Source organism: Amblyomma maculatum, chromosome 1 (genome assembly GCF_055883805.1).
Source record: "Amblyomma maculatum isolate TAMU_Amacu chromosome 1, ASM5588380v1, whole genome shotgun sequence".
Classification (NCBI taxonomy): Eukaryota; Metazoa; Arthropoda; class Arachnida; order Ixodida; family Ixodidae; genus Amblyomma; species Amblyomma maculatum.
Genome location: NC_139344.1, coordinates 184,760,216 through 184,780,481, shown reverse-complemented (window position 1 = coordinate 184,780,481; position 20,266 = coordinate 184,760,216). Strand labels below are relative to the sequence as shown.

Genomic DNA, 20,266 nt, shown 5'->3' with positions numbered 1-20,266 from the left:
GATCGACCTAGAGATGGCACCCCGTCGCTCCGATAGTGGGGATCGGCAGCCGGCGGCGCTCGCAGAAACGCACGCGGCGTATGTCTGCTTCCACATTTACGGCGGGTTTATTGGCGATGAAAACGTGCCTTCTGCAATGCATTAGCGATTTACTGTCTAGAGTGTTCCAATATTGCAGAAAAAAATACGTGGATTTCGCCAATGCAGCAAAAAAAAAAAAAAGAAAGAAAGATGCGCGGATTTTAGGAAAACAAGGCACGCCACCACCCGTCTTTTATATTTACTGGCATCGCTTTGCATGCTTTTTGCGTTGTACGGCGCTCACAGACCTGATACTTGGGCCTGAACATGACATATCTTATCGCCTTCTCAACAGCATGCGCGTGTCTTATACGAGTGAGATAGACAAATTTAGTATCCAGCACACGGAGATACAAGGTTCGAGCTCTGACCTGCAGTACTTTAGAATGAATCGAGGCAGCCATGGTTCACTATATCGTACTTTACTCGAGGATTAAGCAGGTTAAATGTAGCACTGACAGCGTACTGCCGGGCGGATTGCCATAGACTGAGTGGACATCAACTCTGGCTAGACAACCAGGCACAAGTATTCCCCAAAAATGAGATTACGCCGACACTACAGGAAACCTCGCCGCACATAAAAGCTGACTGCTCACGTGTAAAGCGGTGAGTGGACTGAGTTTGCACAGCTCACAAGGCGGACGCTTCTTGCGGAAGATAATCTGGTATTGCACTGTGAAATGACTAAATTATTTCCTGAAGCTGAGGAAAGTATAAGGATTTTCTGATGTGTGTGGTGTTTATATATGGTAAATTAGTAGTGTATTTTTTTTTTCAATGACATTGAATTTAACCATGTGGTAGAACTTTTACACACTGTTATATTAAGTTCCGTTTTCGATTTCAATTCTTTATTCCCCAGGGGGCGTTTTTGTTGTTTGCCATATATGTGTGTGTATGTGAATAAACGGGTTGTGTTCGTTCGGAACGGCTGGACTCTGCTTCCACCTTCGAAAACACCACATTGGCGACGAGGATAGGATAGCGGGTCATTGACAGTCGGCAGCGGATCAACACGTGTGCAAGAATTTAAGAACAGAACCGCGAAATGCGAAGATCCAAGGCTTGAATGCCGTCAAGACCGATCAGACAAGTTCCAGGGTGAACCACATAAAAACGTAATGAAGCTGCGCGGCCTTTAAACTGAACGTCTGCCTGGACACAACCTAACACGGAAATCGGCCATTAAGAGTAGTCAAACAGGGTGACATGCGAAGCAGGCAGGAGTGGAACGCTCTGAAAATATCGACTGTATTCTTGCTCTGATCGAATTGAAACAGACGACCCTGAATCGACAAGAAATGTCAAAGTGACATTCGCGACTTGCACTTGAATATGAATTCCGCTACGTGCGGAACGTTGCAAAGTCGAAACTTGCTCGGCACTGCTAGATGACGAAACATTCATGCAACTCAACTTCACAGACTCGTCCTTGCGTTTGAGTTCGTTTGCGGTTGCATACTTTTTGAAAGTAGCCCTTGAGACCACAAAATGAACAAGTCTTCTCATGCGCTGGGCACTGCGGCGCTGATGCGAAGTGGTCCTGCGAGCCGCATCGGAAACAATGTGTTGAATGGAGAAGCTACTCCGTTCTCGGTTCCGCTCAGGGGGGCGATTCCACTGCGGAGCACGTGAGCCGCCCGCGCCCCTCGTTAACCTCTGCTGAAAGGGAGCTGCTGGCTGCGCATTTATTTTTATTATTTTTTTAAAGATTCGAGGATGGTTTACGACGCGACCGAAGCAGAAAGCTCCTTCAGTTCTTCCGCTGCTCGTTCAAACTGAAGTGCAATTCGAACTGAATCCTCGAAAGACATGTGGAACCCTCGAGCAGTAACCGCTCACGTAGACGGTTGGAAGCTACGCCAGCAACGAATGCAGGCGGTGAAATTAAAGGTGCAAGCACGGGTAGAAAGTAATAAGATACTCGGAGAACTTCAGAACGACTTTATAAATGGTAGGAGCTTAAATGATAGCCTGTTCGTGCTTACCCAATGCATCGTAATATCTAGAGTGGAAAATAGACCTTTGTATTTGGCCTTCCTGGACATAAACAGGGCGTACGACAACGTAAGCAGGGAACTCCTGTGGAACATATTAAAAGAGGAAGGCATCGGTTATGAGATAATAAAGTTCCTACAGGAAATATACTGGGATACCAAAGTAGAAATTACGTGGGAAGGGATAAGAATTACGGAAGATGTCAAAGTATGCAAAGGATTAAGACAAGGCTGTCCTCTATCACCGCTGCTGTTCATGCTTATGATAAACCTGGAACGGAGGATACAAGACAGTAACGTAAACAGGGAACTCCTGTGGAACATATTACCGCAAAACCTTCAAAACTGTATTTGTTGTTTTTTTTTATCAGCCGCCGGCATGCGGCCTTATCACTGTGATTCTGGCACGCGTATCAATTCTGTATCCCGTGTTTGTTCATGCTCGTTGTCGCGATAGGACGCGTTATCATTTTCTTTGTCGCGAAATATTCGCCGAGATCTGTCTCGAAGATTCCGATCACTTGCGTATGTTTCCACAATGTTCCAGGGTGTACTAGTAGCAGTTTGCGACGTCATCTACATTGTTCTGAGCAGCCTTTAAATTGAGCGTTGACGAGTGTGACAGGCATTCTTTGTTCGACGATCGACGAGCACGTTGCTATCGCCGTCGTCGAACTGCCTTCAGTGACGCCTACTCCGGCGGCCCCCGGATCCAACTCGTCCTCGGAGTCCCCGCTGCCAGGTACAGGGCCCAGGCGCCACGCTTCCAGCTGTGGTGTCCGGGGCTAGGGCAGCCATGGACCTGCCGCCTCCAGTCCAGCGACCTACGAAAGCGCAATGCTTTCAGTTCACCCTACCGGAGCCTGCTCCGGCGGACGACCTAATTGATGCACTCGAGGCGGTCGTCGGTGTCGGGGGTCTGCAGTACCTGCAGCACCTCGGCGGAACAAAGTTCCTTGCTGCCGTCTCGTCGATGGCTCAAGCAACTAAGATGGTAGCGGCGGGCGCAATCCTCGTCGCTGGAAAGCAAGTACCACTGGCGCAAATGGCTGCTCCAGTGGTTTACGTGACGGTGTTCCGTCTACCCCCGTCAGTGAGCGACGACTCCCTCGCCGCCGCTCTAAGTCCGTACGGCAAGGTCCGCGCTGTGACCGAGCCGGTTTTCAAGGGAAAGAGTCATGTGCGTACCGGAGCGAGGCTGGTAAAGCTAGACATGCTCCGGGCACCACCCAACTTCATCACTGTCGCTGGGCACCGTGCGATGCTGGAGTATCGTGGGATGAAGCGAGTGTGCTCCAAGTGCGGCGCAGAGGGCCATTTTGGTGCTTCCTGCACCGCGGCACGTTGTGGCCGCTGCTCCACGTACGGCCACGAGACAGAGGCGTGCCAAGCAGCGTGTAAACGGTGCGGCGGTAACCACGTGACCAAGGACTGCGTGATGCCGCGCTCGTATGCGGCCGCTGCTACGCCTGATACCATGTCGCACCAAGGTGGAAACGCCGCCGTGACAGTCCTCAATGAGCCCTCGGTAGTGTCAAGTAGAACCCCCACTACACATTCTGAGGGCGAACTGGACAGGGCGTCCACCGCCGCCCAGTCGCCGGAATCCGACGTCAGGAGCTCGGAAGTTACGTCCGACGACGAGTCGTCGCGTGCGTCCTTCTCGTCAGTGACTGACTCGGACGCGTCGTACCTTCCCGCCACACCGACATACGAGGGTGCGGCTCTGAACGCACCCATTACGAAGGAGAGCGCTCTGCCCGAGGCCTGTTCGGAGTCGGCGGCTTTCCCCTCCCCTGGAGCTACCGTGCATGCCCAGTCGGAAGACTACAGCCATGAACCTCAGCTTCCCAGAACACCTAGTCTCCTGCCCGGGTCGTTGCGCGAGTTGGGCGCAAGTGCTCCCAAGACCCAACGCACAAGTGTGCGGAAAACATTACTTTTGGATGGCGCTGACGAAACAAAGCGCCAGCACTCGGCATCGGATGGTGGAGCAAGCGTGACGACGCCCTCGGCCCCAAAAAAGAAGCCGAAGACCGCTGAGAACGACGCACCGATGGACGTCTCGTTTTCCGAGACGTGAGTGCTATGGCGCCACTCTTCAAGGTGACAGGCCGTGACGGCCAACCTCGTCCTTTCCCGCTTTGCGGTGGCCGAAGCGCCGCAACCTTGGCGCTCCACCCCAGCCACTGCTATCTTATCGGGACTACGGCTTCGCCGGCGCCGGTGGTGAACGATGGACGGTGCGTGCGGTGCAGTGTGTGTGGGTTCGAGTGTGACTGTGTGCTTTTTTCCATAGCCACTCGTTCTGACTGGACGTTTTCGCCGCCCATGGTCCGTGTATCGTCGCTGCCGCGTCGTCGTTGAGCTAACAGCCGGAACCTCAGCGGGGACCTGTCGGACACCGTCATGCCTTTCCATGGCGCCGACGCAGGGTGCACTCGCAAACTTGGTCCGCAGAACTATATCGTGAGTCCTTCGCCGTTTTGTTTGTTCTCCAGCTGCGTTTCTTTGCTGTTTTGGTTTCATTCACTCATTTGTTATGATGGCTAGGTTTCGCTTTCTTACTTTTAACGTGCAAGGATTCCGTAATCCCGATAAGCAGCGGCAAGTGCTACACCTCGCACGTTTGTATCAAGTTGATGCTTTGTTCTTGCAGGAATGCAATTTTCGTACACCTGCAGATGTCATTTCCTTTCGTTCTTATTTTAATGTTGATGCCTTTTTTTCTCTGACGGACTCGCGGTTTTGCGGCGTGGGTGTCGTTTTTCTTAACCCTGCATTCAGATCGAGTGCTCACTGCACATTCGGTCTCGATGGTCGCTTGATTGCGGTGGACGTTTTTTTGGACGGCCGGAGGACTCGTTTCGTCAACGTTTACGCGCCGGTCACGCGTAGTTTGACGAACGAGTTCTTCAAATCCATTGCGCCACATTTTTTGGATGATGTTCCACACGTCCTGCTTGGAGACTTTAACTGTGTTTTGGACTCATGGCGCGACATCAGGGGGCCCGGACAGGGCGCGTCACATTGTCATGCAAAAGAACTGGGGAAGCTTGTCCGCTCCCTGTGCCTTCAGGACACATGGGTCGCACTACATGGGGACAATTTTGTGGCAACGCGCACTAGGGGTCGGAGTGCTAGCCGGCTAGACCGAGTTTACGTCCCCTCTACCCTGCTGGCCAATTTGCTTGAGTGTGAGGTGCTGCCCTTTCCTGCAGCGGTCGGAAATATTAGCGACCATCTTCCAGTAATGGTCACTCTACAGGGGGCGCCTGGACGCTCCAACAGCCCACTAATGTGGCGAATGGACGCATCCATACTGCATGATGATGAGTGCATTACTACGATTCGCGCGGAACTGCGGGCATTGGTAGCGGATGTGACTGACTGGACTCCCACAGGCTGGGATACCCTCAAGTCACGATGGCGAGACATTCTCGTGCTCACGGGGAAAGCGCGGCGCGTCCGTGTTACTACGGCGCTCAATGACGTCCTCAGACGTATGCGGATTGTACGCGATGGCGGCGAGTTAACTTTCGCAATGAGAGAGTATCTTGATACACTGCGCACTCGGTATCATCGCATCCTTGAGAACAGCTCCCGCTCATCACGTATGGCAGCAGGTTCACGCATTCCCCTTGTTGACACAGCTGACATTGGTTACGCGCGCTCGCAAGGTCAGTCTAAAGTTCGGCCACCGCAAGTGGATGAAGTAATCTTGGAAGATGGTACTCCCTCTTCAGATGAAGCCGATATCCAGCGCATCTTTTGCAGCCATTTTGCTGCCCTGTTTTCTTCCCAGGGCGTCGACCAACGCGAAGTCTATGAAGAAGCTGTCAGCTCCTTCTGCGGGCCCCTCCCTCAGGTTCCTGAAGAAGCACGCGTGGCACTTACATCTCCAGCTACTATGGAGGAGGTGCGCGACGCTTTAGGGGCCATGAATCAGTCAACTGCGCCTGGTCCAGATGGGATAGTGGCAGGTTTTTACACCACCTTTTTCGACATCATCGGAGGTTTGCTTCTTAAGCTTGTAAACGGTTTTCTTTCAAATGGCACGAAACCACCCTCGTTTAACGCTGGGCGCATCATCTTGCTCCTAAAGGACGGCTTCACACCATCAAGCCCAGCGTCTTGGCGACCAGTTACCCTCCTGAACACTGATTATAAACTGATTGCCACTCTACTTGTCAGAAGGCTGCGAGCCTACTTAGAGGACCTGGTAAGCCCTTACCAGTCCTGCGCGGTACCTGGTAGGTCGGTGTTTGCCTCCCTTACGTTAACGAGAGATGTATTCGCTTACGCAAATGCCAAAAATGTCAGTGGTATATTCGTTGCTTTAGACCAGGCGAAGGCTTTTGATAACGTAGATCACAGCTATCTCTTTAATGTGCTTAGTTGCTTTGGCTTATCGACTGAATTTGTACGACTCATAAGATCACTATATAATGGTTTAACCAGCCAACTCGTCCTCAATGGCACCATCGCAGGCAGTTTTGCGGTAACACGAGGGGTAAGACAAGGGTGCCCGCTCTCACCGGCCCTTTTCGTGCTTGCTCTGGATCCTTTTCTGCGTAAAGTAGTCGCCGACAAACGAATTCGGGGCTTCCCAATGGTAGGACAGGAAACGCTAGTGGTTTCCGCGTATGCGGATGATATCTGTGTTTTTGTTCGGGACAGCGAGAGCTTCCGAGTCTTCCTATCCACCTTTGACCAATACGCTCTCCTGTCAGGTGCACAGCTCAACCCTAGTAAAAGCCAGGCGCTGCGCTTTGGGTCTTTCAGAGATCCACTGCCTGTGGCGGTGAACTTTGTGGCCGCAGTCCGTGTGTTGGGGATATTGTTCGAAACAAGTGGAGTTTCTTCCCGTACTTGGGAAGAGGTTGTGTTGCGAGCAACACGCGCTCTTTCGGAGGCCGCACTTTTCAGCCTCTCACTAAGGGCAAAAGCCACGGTTGTGAAAACTCGTGTGTGCGCTTTCGCTTTTTATGTGGCACGCGTCGCAATAATTCCGCGCCGTACAGCGGGCCGCCTCGCGTCTCTTGTAGGCGCCTTTGTGTGGGACGGCCGGACTGCGTTGGTTGCCCGTCACTTGTTAACACTGCCGACAAACAGGGGAGGCCTTGGATTGCCGTGCATCCCTACTGTGTCGCGGGTGCTGGCAATGAGGTTAGTGGGTTCCCTTCTCACAAGGGAGTCTTACCCAGGACGCTCACTACTCGTCTACTGGTTAAGCACGGCACGTCGGGCTTTCAACCCTGGAAGGCATGTAGGCCCCCAAGCAGAGAGGCCGTCCTCTTTCTATCGCGCTGTCGCGGGAATGAAAGAGGCGTTAGACGCCGACTTACCTGATGCGAGCCTTACAGACACGCCACCCATTCAGATTAGCGAACAAATCGCGTGTGCACGCCTTACACCGGATGAAATCCGGATGACAGCCATCTCCAAATGGCGGGCATTGGCGACAGGCCGAATGCCCAATGAAGTTGTAGATTTTGAGTGGAACAGGCGCTGGGGGGTTCTTCCCACGCGCCAGCGCCTCGCCAGGTGGGGCGTGGTACCCAACGATAGATGCGCCAATTGCGGTGGCGTAGAAACGTTGCAGCATGTTTTCTTTGAATGTGTTGTTGCACGCACTATGTGGCGCCTCGTGCAGCGCATGTTTAGAGTTCGCGTAGGCCCTGGCACAAGACGCCAGCGTGGCCTTTTTCCACGTTTAGTTGTCGCCGCCACCATGTATGTACTGTGGCGGCGTCGCTGCCTCGCTGAGGCACGTCGGACTCCTGCTCGCGCAATGTACCCGGCGCTGCGGAATCTGCGCCTCGTCATCTGGAAGTACTTGTCTGATCAGCTAGAAAGAGATGGTGAGGCGCGGTTTCTGCGGCGTTGGCATACGCGCTTCTTTGTTGTAGGTGACAACAGGCTGAAGATGCCGGCCTTGCTGTACTAGCCTGCGAGCCTCGTATCCCCTTCCCCCCCCCCTTTCTTAAGCTTGCACCCGAGGTCTTGAGTAGGCGCAGTATTCAAGCTTATATTGCGCCTTTATGGGATGTAATCGGTCGCCCTGTCAAACGGCTTTTTCTTTTGGGGGATAGTTTCCACACCTTGATGTGCGTGTGAGTTTTATTTCCTTTAAGCGAAGAGAGGCCATACGGACAGCTTTGGCTACGGTTATTATTACCCTTTGTTTGAGCACAGTGAATAGCGTGTATTATTGACGACTGTATAAACATCGCACCCACGATCGTCTGTGGTTTCAAATGTACGTTCAAGGTACCAAATAAACTTCTCTTTCTATCGCCGCCGCCGAGTTGCTTAGTTCTTTTGCGGGCGCAAGTCAGCCCAATAAACAGTTAATTTCAGTACCATCAAGCCTGTGTCTTCTTTTGGTGTCAACGGTCCTGTCATCATTACGTGACATCTGGTGGAGGTGCTGCCTTTGATCCTTCAAGCGAAGACCCCAGCCTTGTTCCCGTTACTGTGAAGGAACAGCCAACAGGCCACCGAACCGGTCGCCGGCTTCAAGGGCTTCAACCTGAACACGGTCTGCTGCCGGACCCCATTCGATCTCGGAAGGCATCGACGCTGACAATGGCCCAGCCTACAGCACCGGTTGTTTCCGTTCAACCCCGTGAGCCCCCCTCCTTCCATGGGCGACCGAACGAAGATGCAGAAGACTGGATGGACCTTTTCGACCGTGTGGCAGAATTCAATGGCTGGAACGACGCCGCGAAACTCAGGCAAGTCTACTTTGTTCTTCAAGGACATGCCCGAGTTTGGTTCAAAAATCATGAGGCAGCTATGAAGGATTGAGAGTTTTTCAAGAATGCGCTTTTGGCTGCCTTTTCAAGCGTCGTCCGAAAGGAAAGAGCCCAGGCCCTCCTTCAGTCAAGACTTCAACTTCCTAACGAGCCTGTCCTGGCGTACATTGAGGAGATGAAGCGCCTCTTCCGCCGCGCCGACCCTAACATGACCGAAAGTGAGAGAGTCAAATTTTTAATGCGAGGTGTTAAAGAATAGCTTTTTGCTAGTCTTGTCCGAAATCCGCCAAAAACCGTGGCGGAATTTGAAACAGAAGCATCTGCCATCAAGAAGACGTTGGACACCCGGATGCGCCACTACGAGCGACCACTTCAGCCGAACTACTGAAGCCACTACCCCAGCGCACCTGCAAGCGGAGAGAACCTTCGGGACCTCATCCGAGAGATCGTGCTAGGGGAGCTCCGCCGATTGATGCCATCATCGCAACAACCCCAGATGGCGACGCTCGCGGACGTCGTCCGTGAAGAAGTCCAGCAGGCGCTGGGCGTTCCTCAAGCGACGGCTGCGACTGTTCCAGCACAAGAGGCAACAGCGATGAACTACGCTGCTGCATTGCGTCGCCCTGCGCCCCGACGTGATGACTTTCCGAGCCCTCGCCGCTACCGTCCTGTTCCTGAAAACTGCCCCTTGGCCCCCGCCCGCCAAGCCTACCAACGACCCCCAAACCCCAGGAAGTGCGACGCCTGGAGGACAGCAAACAACCGGCCATTATGCTTCCACTGCGGTGAGGCCGGCCACATTCTGCGCCACTGCCCGTACCGACGAATCGGTCTCCGCGGATTTGCAGTCGACGCTCCACGCCCAGGTGAACGGCCGCAAGAAATCGACAACTATCTGCGTTGCGGTGATATTGCGCCACCAAGCTGTCGGTTCAGGTCTCCATCGCCGTACAGGGCCCGCTTTGCGTCGCCAGGCCGTAACTACGATGAAAGTGTGCGCGGAAGGTCTCCAAGCCCGTGCAGGGGAGACTAATTAGAGCAACCTTTGGAGGTGAGGTTGCTCAACGGCAAAAAGACGAACATCCTCCGCCGCCGACGACCACTAACGACGACACAGCCATTTCACCGCCACTCCACACGATGACATCGACAACACGACCAGAGTGCAAGCTGGCACCACCGCCCAGCGAAGTAACAACGGTATGCCCCGGCCATGACCTGAAGAAACGACGAAGCCGAGATCGAACACCAAGGCCCACGTGCAATGCGAGGACGCGAACAAGTGACCTTGAAGTTGATGTCGACGGTCGCAGAGTCACTGCCCTAGTAGACACCGGAGCTGACTATTCAGTCATCAGTGAACCGTTAGCCTCCCATCTCTGGAAAGTTACAACCGCTTGGGATGGCCCGCTGATTCGCACCGCAGGTGGCAACCTGGTTACTCCATCGAGACGATGTACTGCAAGAATAACCGTAAATGGAAGTACTTACCCCACCAGTTTTGTGGTCTTGCAGCAGTGCTCCCGCGACGTCATTTTAGGCATGGACTTCCTAAATGAACATAGGGCTATTATCGACCTGCGATCTAAGCTCATCAAGCTCTCTGCAGACAAAGCCATTCCTGCTACGACGACTTCGACGCAACACATCGCTCTAAACGTCCTCGATGGAGAATTGACCGTGCCGCCCCGATCAAGCGTCGCAGTCTGCGTAGGTAGCGCAAACATCAAAACCGCTGAAGGCATCATCGATGGAAATATCAAATTGCTCTTAGAACGAGGTGTCGGCATCGCAAGAGGCATCGCGAAATTCCGGAGAGGTCAAGCTCAGGTGCTGGTAACAAACGTCACCGAAGAATACCGGCATCTCAACAAGGGCACGACGATCGCTTTTCTCGACGAATTAGCTGACCTCAAAGACTTATTCGCCCTCCACGACCAACCACTGGAAGACGCACCGAACCAATTCCGTCAGCCCACATCTGACATCAACCCGGCATTGACCCACAGCAGGAAAGACCAGATTCTCAGTCTTCTTCGAAGCTACGGGGAGTGCTTCTCGATCGTCATCATCGAAGGTACGACAAACATCACTGGCCAAGCACCGCATTATAACGGACGAACACGCTCGACCGCTACGTCAAAGCCCCTCTCATGTATCGCCACGAGAACACCAGGCGATACGCGATCAAGTTAAGGAAATGCTGCGTGAGGACGTGATCCAGCCATCTAACAGCCCTGGGCGGCACCAGTCGTTTTGGTGAAGAAGAAAGACGGCACACTTCGCTTCTGCGTTGATTACCGCCGCTTGAATAGCATAACTAAGAAGTATGTCTACCCGCTTCCCTGCATCGACGACACTCTCGACCGGCTCTGCAATGCAAGGTACTTCTCATCGATGGACCTGAAGAGCGAATTTTGACAAATTGAGGTCGACGAAACAGATCGTGAGAAGACCGCATTCATCACACCGGATGGCCTTTTTGAGTTCAAGGTGATGCCATTTGGCCTCTGCTCCACACCAGCCACGTTTCAACGAGTAATGGACACAGTCCTGGCAGGCTTGAAGTGGCAAATTTGTTTCGTATATTTGGACGACGTCGTTGTGTACTCGTCAAACTTTCAAGACCACCTAAAACGACTGCAGATAGTGCTGGAAGCCATCAAGTTATCGGGACTAACGCTAAAAGCAGAGAAGTGCCACTTCGCCTACGAAGAACTGCGGTTCCTAGGTCACATCGTTAGCAAGGATGGTATTCGCCCAGACCCGGAGAAAACAGCTGCAATCGCACAATTCCCACCGCCTGCCGACAAGAAAGCTGTGCGCCGATTTCTTGGGTTCTGCGCTTATTATCGACGATTTGTCAAACTTTTCGCGCATCGCCGAACCGTTGACGCAGCTTACAAAGGCTGACGTACCTTTTAAATGGGAAGCGCCGCAAGAAGAAGCCTTCGACGAACTTAGGCGCCGCCTGCAGTGCCCTCCTATACTTGGCCACTTTGATGAAAACGCCGAGACCGAAATTCACACCGATGCGAGCAGTGTGGGTCTAGGAACCGTTCTCGTCCAGAAGAGTGGCGGACAGGAGAAAGTAATCGCGTACGCTAGCAGGTCCCTCACAAAAGCCGAAATCAATTACTCGACGACCGAGAAGGAGTGCCTTGCGATCATCTGGGCCACTTCTAAGTTTCGTCCATACCTATACGGCCGACCATTCAAGGTGGTAAGCGGCCATCACGCGCTCTGCTGGCTGGCTAATTTGAAAGATCCCTCCGGCCACCTTGCCAGATGGAGCCTACGACTTCAAGAATTTGACATGACTGTAGTCTATAAGTCGGGCCGGAAGCATTCCGACGCAGACTGCTTATCACGCGCTCCAGTCGACGCTCCCCCGAAGGACGATGACGCCTTTTTGGGACCGGTAAGCGCCAGCAGTTTCGCAGAACAACCATGGCGGAAGTAGAATGGTGGCGAAGGATGGGCCCAAAAGCGGTTCAGCGGTACCGCAGCATAGCCACAGGTCGGGGGGCCAACCACTCAGACTCGGAAATTATACTACTACAAATTAAAAAGTATCAATCAACATAAAAAGAATAGGCACTTTGATAACTTCGCTTGTGAATGAGGTAAGGTATTTTATAAATACATTCTTAATTTTTTTTAAAATCTTGCAACACTGTTATCGCCCCACCCCCTTGATTGCATCGGTCAGGAGGCGCTGCCAGAGGTAACCAAGGCAACGGAGATAACGAAGCACGAAACGGTTTCTTATCGCTGTCTGCTACTCGTCTGCTGTGGTGCGGGCCTTGGTGCGCCCAGGAAAGCGTAATTTAGTTCGCAAGTCTTAAAATATCCCTTTTGCGAAGATTTCGACGTTATTGCTGGTCGCTGCTCTGTCGCCGTTTGGTGAGTTTAATATCTCCTGCAGCAGTGGTTTTTTGCTTTCGTCCTTCGACGTTATTGCTGGTCGCTGCTCTGTCGGCGTGTGGTGAGTTTAATATCTCCTGCAGCAGTGGTTTTTTGCTTTCGTCCCCTTCGTGGTGCGGACAGTTCGAAGTCTTTTTTGCAGCATTGTATTGCGCTTAGCGTTTTATCGCAAGATAGGCCCGCACAGAGTGAGGAAGCGATGCTCTGTGGCACGTTGCGACAGCGTGGACTCAACCGTCGGTGTCTTACCGCTTCCCGGCTGACTTTCACCGGTGAACAGATCTGGAGGTTGCGCACAGACTCAATGTATGCTCTAATGCTCCTGTGTTAAGCACGTTTGTTGATGCTAAAGCTGTCTGGACTGGTGCAACCTTGAAAACTGCTGTATACTTTCTGCCGAAGCATTTAAATGTGAAGAGTGATCCCAGTGCTCTGTGCTACTACCTACTAATTCATGGCATTTTTATTTCAACTGCAGCTGTCATAGCTTTGTTTTCTGTGCATGCATGTTTCGCTCTGTGGCAGGCACTTCAAACCTTTTTCATGCCTCGGCTGTAATCATTGAGATGATTAGCCCACTTAAACAGCGCTACTGTTTGTGCTGTCTGCGACATACATTTTTTTTTTGTTGTGATTTGTTGCTGTATTTTATTGGTTGATGCAATAAACAATGGATAGGAAAACCATAATTGTTCACTTGTTACACTCTGTTGCGAACTGGGCACGACTGCCCCGTTGCACCAGTGTTTCTGGACCGCACCTTACTGTGCTGAGGGAACGCTTCCATCGAGCGGCCGTGGTACTTGCATGACTTGCAGCAGTATTTGTATTATGAATTTGCATGCGTGGTCTCTATTTGGAAATATCGCTGCCTTTCAATGTCGCTTCCTTTGCCAACCACTTTCATTGTGCTGGAGCAACTGCTTATAAAAAAGGACGTAAACAACAAAAACTCGAGTTCTTTTAGATGGCAAAGGTTGGCGGGCGCTGAAAAGCAACAACCTTCAAAAGATGCAGGCTCGTCAATGCAACGCGGCGTTTTTTTTTTTAACTTTATAATTCGCGCCAAAGTGAACGTATGTGTGTCGTCATTTGACGTCATGCCCCCCCCCCCCCCAATTTTCATTGGTCGCTGGAGCCCATGAGCCGCCATGTTTTGTACGTATGGGCTTCTATGGAGCCTTCGCTACCATAGTACATATACCTTAGAACAACAGCGATCAGACCCTGAGCTGAAAGCGCTAGCCGATTACTTATAAGGATAGACCGCTTCCCCTCCTGGTGTGTTCTGGTGACAATTATCTTCGTTCGCGTTAAGCAATGGCCTCCTCGCAGGACGAAGCGGTGACGTGCGGCGAAAAGGCGAAGGGAATCGGCGTCGGGAAGGACGCGAGGGCCGTGAAACATCGGTGGAATTCGGAGGAGAGGACGAACGCCGGTAAAAGTCTGAGTAGGGCAGTGTAGAATCATCAGGCTGGCGCAAGCGGGCACGTTCATAGGGAGCATAACCCCGTTGCTCGTCTTGCTGGCGGCGGCGACAGACGGGCAATGTGGCCACGTATCCCACAATAGTAGCACACAGGGCGGGAGGGGCGCCAGGCTGTAACAGGACGGTGCACTGTAGGATATGGTGCCATGGCAGCGACGTGACCGCACACGGGTGCCGAACAAGTCGGGGAAGGCGGGGTGGGTTGACGTGAAGTAATCTCGGCATAGGTTGGCAAGGGATATTGGGAGGCGATGGGAGGCGGCGAGGGAGGCTGGGAGGCGATGGGAGGCGGCGAGGGAGGCTGGGAGGCTATGGGAGGTGGGGCAGGTGCCACAGTGCAGTTTAAATTCGTCAGTTCATCTTTGATGATGCTGCGCAAATTCACCGTTGCTGGCGGAAGAGTTGGAGATACTGCAGAGGGGTTTGTGAGGCCGTAGAGCTCCTCTCGGATCATGGTGCGTATTAGGGACCGCAAATTTTCATCTATGAGTGAGCCACCATCACTGGGGTCTTGCACGAGGCGGCACGACTGTAGCTGGTCCAGACGTTGGCATGTGGATGTGATCTCAGACACGGACGATGGATTTTTAACCACGAAGGCATTGAAAGCAGCAGTGTTGATGCCCTTAATTAAGTGGCGAACGCGCTCAGATTCAGGCATAGCAGCGTCGACACGGCGACAAAGGGCCAGAACGTCCTCGATATACGATGTATAGGACTCGCCGGGCTGCTGGACACGAGCTTCAAGTTTGTTCTTTGCCTGCTTTGAGCGACCAGCCGGAGTGCCGAAAATTTTCTTTAGCTGGTCCGTGAATGTAGGCCAGTCAGCGATGTCATCCTCGTGATTGAGGAACCAGGTTTTGGCGACGTCAGCCAAGTAGAAGACGACGTGGAGCAGTTTATGAGCGTCATCCCAGCCGTTAAATGTACTGACCCTGTTGTAGTTGTCGAGCCAGTCGTCGACATCTTCACCGCGAAGGCCAGCAAAGATTTGGGGATCGCGCTGGCGGCTGGTGACAGTCCAGGCAGGGGCGGCCGCAGTAGGAGCAGGAGACGCCGGGGGTGAGCGAGCACCGTTGCCTTCATCCATAGCACAGGGCCGTTGACGCAAGCGAAGGCCTGAACGGAGCTCCAGGGAGAACGGTAGGTGGGTCTAAAGCGAGAGGTGGGGAATACGAATCGCACCTCCGCCACTTGTGGGACAGCACTTGCACAAAACGTCTGTTCTATTCCAGAACCAGCTGGCACACAGAGCGCGACGCTTCGAGCAGCAATCAGCGATGATGATGATGATGATGATGATGATGATGATGGATCTATACAGTTGAAAGAGGTGAAAGTTCACGCGTTGCGCTCCCACAATACTATAGAATTCATCTATATTACCCGCTATATACTTATTGACAAGGAAACCTACTCCTAGTTGTCGCCTCTCTGGTAAACCTCGATAACACAGTACATGCCCATCCTTCAGTGCAGTATATGCCTCATTCGGCCTCCTAACCTCACTAAGCCCTATGACGTCCCATTTCATGCCCTCTAGTTCCTCTAACAGCACTGCTAAACTAGCTTCACTAGCTAGGGTTCTAGCATTAAACGTTGCGAGGGCCAGTTTCCAATGGCGGCCTGTCCAGAGGAGCCAGGCATTCTTAGCACCCCCTGCTGCGTCACAGGCCTGACCGCCGCCGTGGTCAGTTGTTCCGCAGCCGCTGGTGACTGAGGGCCGGGGTTTTATGGAGCTTATCATAGGAGGTTGCGGCCAATTACTGCACCAGGGTGGCCAACTCCTGTTCTGGTGAGGGAGTGCGTTGCCGGAGGTGTTCACCGGCATCAGGTCGCACCCCAAACCTGTTTATGCAATTCCATCGACACGCGGATTTTTTTTTTTTCATCCGGTGGAGAATTGCGCCGCACCGGGATTTGAACCCCGGGCCTTCCTCTTGCATGCGAGGCGGATGTTCTACCGCTACGCCACCGCTGCACTGATGTGATGTTTTTCGTGATGTGCACTGATGTGTTTCGTGATGTACACAGTCAAATGCCTTTGAAAAATCTATATATGCCCAATACATGTTTATTCTTTAAGGCGTCAATTATGAGTTTTTTTTATTTAGGAGAGCTAGTTCGGCAGATTTACGTTTCAGAAAGCCGTGCTGACAAGGCGAAATGAGTGAGTGCTTCTCAAACGAATAAATGCGAGTGTGCATAATCTTTTCTAATCCTTTATATAGCTTTTGTATATGACTGGACGTATGCTGCTCGTTCGCAGGGCATAAAATGCAAGCTAGCAACAGCAAAACTATCCACTTCTTTTCACACTAGCTGCACATTAATTTGTTTACAAACTACAACAGCGCTGCAAGAGGCGCCGTGAATGCTACGTCCCCTGCCTGCGCCGGGTACACACAAGCGGCGCCGACTTCTGCCGGCTGCACTCGCCAGACAGGGTCACATCGACGCTTCCCGCTCCATGTGCACGCGCTTTGTGATGTAAGCAGTCGTCGACTTGGGGTCACTGCTGCCAGAACTACACGCAATGGCCGCATGCAACCGCTAAAGCTTGTGAATGCGCGCTCCGTAGCCGCCGAAACTGTATAGGGGGTATTCAGGTGACGTCACAGCTGACGTCAGTATGCAGTCGACGCCATATTTGCGTCCTGTTCTGACTAGTACTAGTACGGGGCGATGGTTAGCTTAGCTGTTCGCGCGCGTCCGTTTGCTCTTCCTCATGCCAGCACCGTTGTTATGAAAACTCAGTCAGTATATGAGTGACAGTTTGATTTATCGGCAAAGTGTGCGCGATGCGGACAGAGACCTGTACGAAACAAAACTTTGGTATTGACCCGTGGGCAATATGCGCAACTGCACGGTAAGCGTCGGCCTGTGCCCACGCATAGATATGTGCGACATTCATGAATTCCTTGTCCTACGGACGAGCTTCGTTACAAGAAACCAATCGCAAGCCTACTGACCACTCGAAAAATGCAACTACGTTACAAGCGGCTGGGTTAAGAGCCGCGGTTGAAGCAGACGAACTCGCTCTTTGTGCAATTACGTGCGTGCCGTCTAACGTTTATACCAACTAAACCGCTGAGTGTTTGTAGCTGATATTCTGCATAGAAATGGCGTTTGGTAGTCAGGTAGTCAGTATCTTTTATACAAAACTTGTTTCGTGTGCTTGCCTCAATCGATCAGAAGTCGGATGTTTGCATCGTCTGTGGCGGTAAGGAAGCAAAAGAAACCGCTGCCACAGGCCACAGCGATGACACCGGTGGCGCCACCTCGTTGCCTTGCGGACTCGAAATAACGTTTTGCAACAAAACTCTTGAAATACAGCGCAGGTTTGGCCAAGCTAAACTTGATTTGTTATCAGAGATAAATAAGTTTGTAAAATTCTTCAAACCTTCTGCAAAACAACTCTGCCCGCCTACGTTCCTTCGCCGAATCTGCATGCGGTCTGTTTGATTAGCAGCGGACACAGACGATGCGAACATCCGACTTCTTCTGAGGCAAGTACGACCAACACAAAGTTTAGCGAGCCCTCTTTGAAGAATTTGACTGCAGCAAAACACGACGAAAAGGTATTGGCGGCGCGCTGAATGCATGTGCATGACTGGAAGGACTGGAAGCGATACATTGCCGCGCTGCTCTTTTAACGGTAGTGTGTCTCCGAGTGCGTGAAGGACAGTCGTGCACGGATAGTGACAAGAGCTGGCTGCTAAGGCACATCCGCAAGATTCCAGTCCAGCCCATTTTGACATACATTTTTCATATTCCATGATACTTGTGCGGTTGAGCCGTGCCAGCCATACGTGATGTCGCATCTCGGTGAGGTATCTCGTTCGAGTAGAGTTGTTCGTGTGTACTTCCGGAACCTTAAAATGCCGAGGTCGTTCGAGCAGCTCTTCAGCTTCCGTTGTTTACAGTGTGCATGCGTCTATTACATTCAACGATAACTCAGTAAACAACATATAGCTGCGGATGCCACTGCTTGTAGAACCGCACGACAGCACTTGATACGTACGTTCGCCCTGTTCGTTCCGCGGACACAAAAATGGCCGACTGTGCCTGAATTACCCACAATGCAGCGCGTCAGTGAATACCCCCTATACCTGAACTCCGCGTACTCACGCTAGGCCTACTCTTCCAGGAACGCGTGCTGGCAGTTCGGCACCGACTGACATTTCTGACCAAGGTCATTGCTGATGAGAAGAGGGAAATTGTTTTCGAAGACGATTAAGCTACAGACAAGCACAGCTATTGAGGCCGTTAACTAATCGGACGTCAAGTTCTCGCTCAGCCTCCGATCTGATCAAAACAGATCGGGCGACCGTCTGCTGATCAGTTCCATCGGCGTCTCGGGGCCGAAAACCTCACACTACAGCGATAGGCCATCATTGGCTGTACTGGTGTCATCGCCGGTGTAATGCGACAGATCATTGCGTCGATAAGCTAAGGAACCTAACCGCGCAGCCCAAAGACTGTGACCGTGCCTTATGCCGAAGAAAACATACCTTACTATATATCGCTTTTGTGCAGTAACATCTTCATCAAGCAATTCTGCATGATTGGTTTGGTTTTGGTTTGGTTTGTGGAGTTTAACATCCCAAAGCGACTCAGGCTATGGGAGACGCCGCAGTGGCGGAGGACTCCGGAAATTTCGACCACCTGAGGTTCTTTAGCGTGCACTGACATCGCACAGCACACGGGCGCCTTGCTTTTCGCCTCCATCGAAAAGCGGCCGCCGATGGCTGGGATTCGATCCCGCGTTCTTGGGAACAGTGCCGTAACCACTGCGCCACCCCGGCGGGCGTTTGTTGTCTTCAGTTCAGTCGTTCTGTACTGAAGCTTTCGCGTGTTCAAAGATTCCACGAGGTCAACCAGCAGATACGCAGCTGTTGCGGAGTGGCGCGCCGCGCGCTTCGACGCCCTCCGACTAGTGAGCCAATTTTGCGCATTTGTAAAATAAGCGTCGTTTGATGTTCGAAAATTATTTTCCTCGTGTCATTAGAAAACAAACATTCTCGTGATTGCTTGAAACGACTAGTGGCTATCAGCACGGTTTTCCGTTGGGCAAACATCGGTGGTCCAGACGACATGAAGAGGATAAACTTTCGGCGCATGGGTCTGTGTTACGAAAAGGAAAAAAAATATTGCCCTTGTAATGAGCTGTGTTTTGTACTGATCATTTTCGTACTAATGACGATAATCGAATCTTGCAACGATTGCGGCCACTTGGGATTCCAATTAAATCAGCGCAACTGAAGTTCGGTGCCGTTCTGTCATTCCTGCACCTATTTACGTTAATACCGTTTTTGCATGGCTGGCTTCACCGTAGTTACGCTTAACCTATAGAATACCGAACTTAAAACGCGATTCGCGGCTCACTGCTACACAGCTCGCCGCCGTTCTCGGCTACGTCAAGAAATACCAATTAAGTACAGCAAACGAAATGCAGGATCGGTAGAACGCAGCTCCATTTGCAATAGTCATTTATAACGCAATGTGCTGCTCGCGCGGCAACAGCGCGCTCAAGCATCGCCCGAAGGCAGCACTGCTTTCGCATGCCGCGCCGGCCGCGCTTCCCGGAAGCTAGCCGTCGAGGGGCTAGCGTCAAGAAAGCGTGCTGAAATTCATTGTTATCCTAAATAATACGCCGAGGGATAACAGACTGTCAAAAATTAACCCTTATCGATGATCGCTGACACGCACCGAGATGTTGGCAGGGGATAAGTGCGACACAAGCAAGTTTCTCTTCACAGATGTGTAGCGGCAGTCGCTGGTGCGTCGTGGGTCATCTGATCTTGCATGCATTAGCTCCTCTGCTAAGGCGGCGCCGTAATTGATGATATCTTCATTTCATTATGAGAAAAAATGATTTGCAGTAGGAAGTTCTATGAGTATCCCGTTTACTACTGCGCTGCTCAATCCCCAAGCGTGTTCTTCTGTGGCGTCGATGCGAAATATAGGCATAGCGACAACCAGGGATTGCGCTCTGCCAGAGCGCCCGT

General features: G+C 52.0%; 2 protein-coding genes across 2 annotated transcripts; one reads left to right on the top strand and one right to left on the bottom strand.

Moving 5' to 3' along the window:
* Positions 1–2,681: 2,681 nt before the first annotated feature.
* LOC146205103 (uncharacterized) lies at positions 2,682–7,234 on the top strand. Its single transcript, XM_084589796.1, has one exon. The coding sequence runs from the start codon at positions 2,875–2,877 to the stop codon at positions 4,159–4,161; it is 1,287 nt and encodes a 428-aa protein (XP_084445922.1). The 5' UTR covers positions 2,682–2,874; the 3' UTR covers positions 4,162–7,234.
* Positions 7,167–15,345, bottom strand: LOC146205102 (uncharacterized). Its single transcript, XM_084606184.1, has 2 exons — positions 14,771–15,345; positions 7,167–7,260 (listed from the first exon to the last, which is right to left on the bottom strand). The coding sequence occupies exons 1-2, from the start codon at positions 15,343–15,345 to the stop codon at positions 7,167–7,169; spliced, it is 669 nt and encodes a 222-aa protein (XP_084462310.1).
* Positions 15,346–20,266: the final 4,921 nt, after the last annotated feature.

Coding starts and splice junctions, on each gene's coding strand:
- LOC146205103 (XM_084589796.1), top strand. CDS start 2,875: ATGGACCTGCCGCCTCCAGTCCAGCGACCTACGAAAGCGCAATGCTTT.
- LOC146205102 (XM_084606184.1), bottom strand. CDS start 15,345: ATGGATGAAGGCAACGGTGCTCGCTCACCCCCGGCGTCTCCTGCTCCT. Junction 7,261..14,770: donor CTACAGTCGTGCCGCCTCGT/GCAAGACCCCAG, acceptor CCTTGTGAGAAG/GGAACCCACTAACCTCATTG.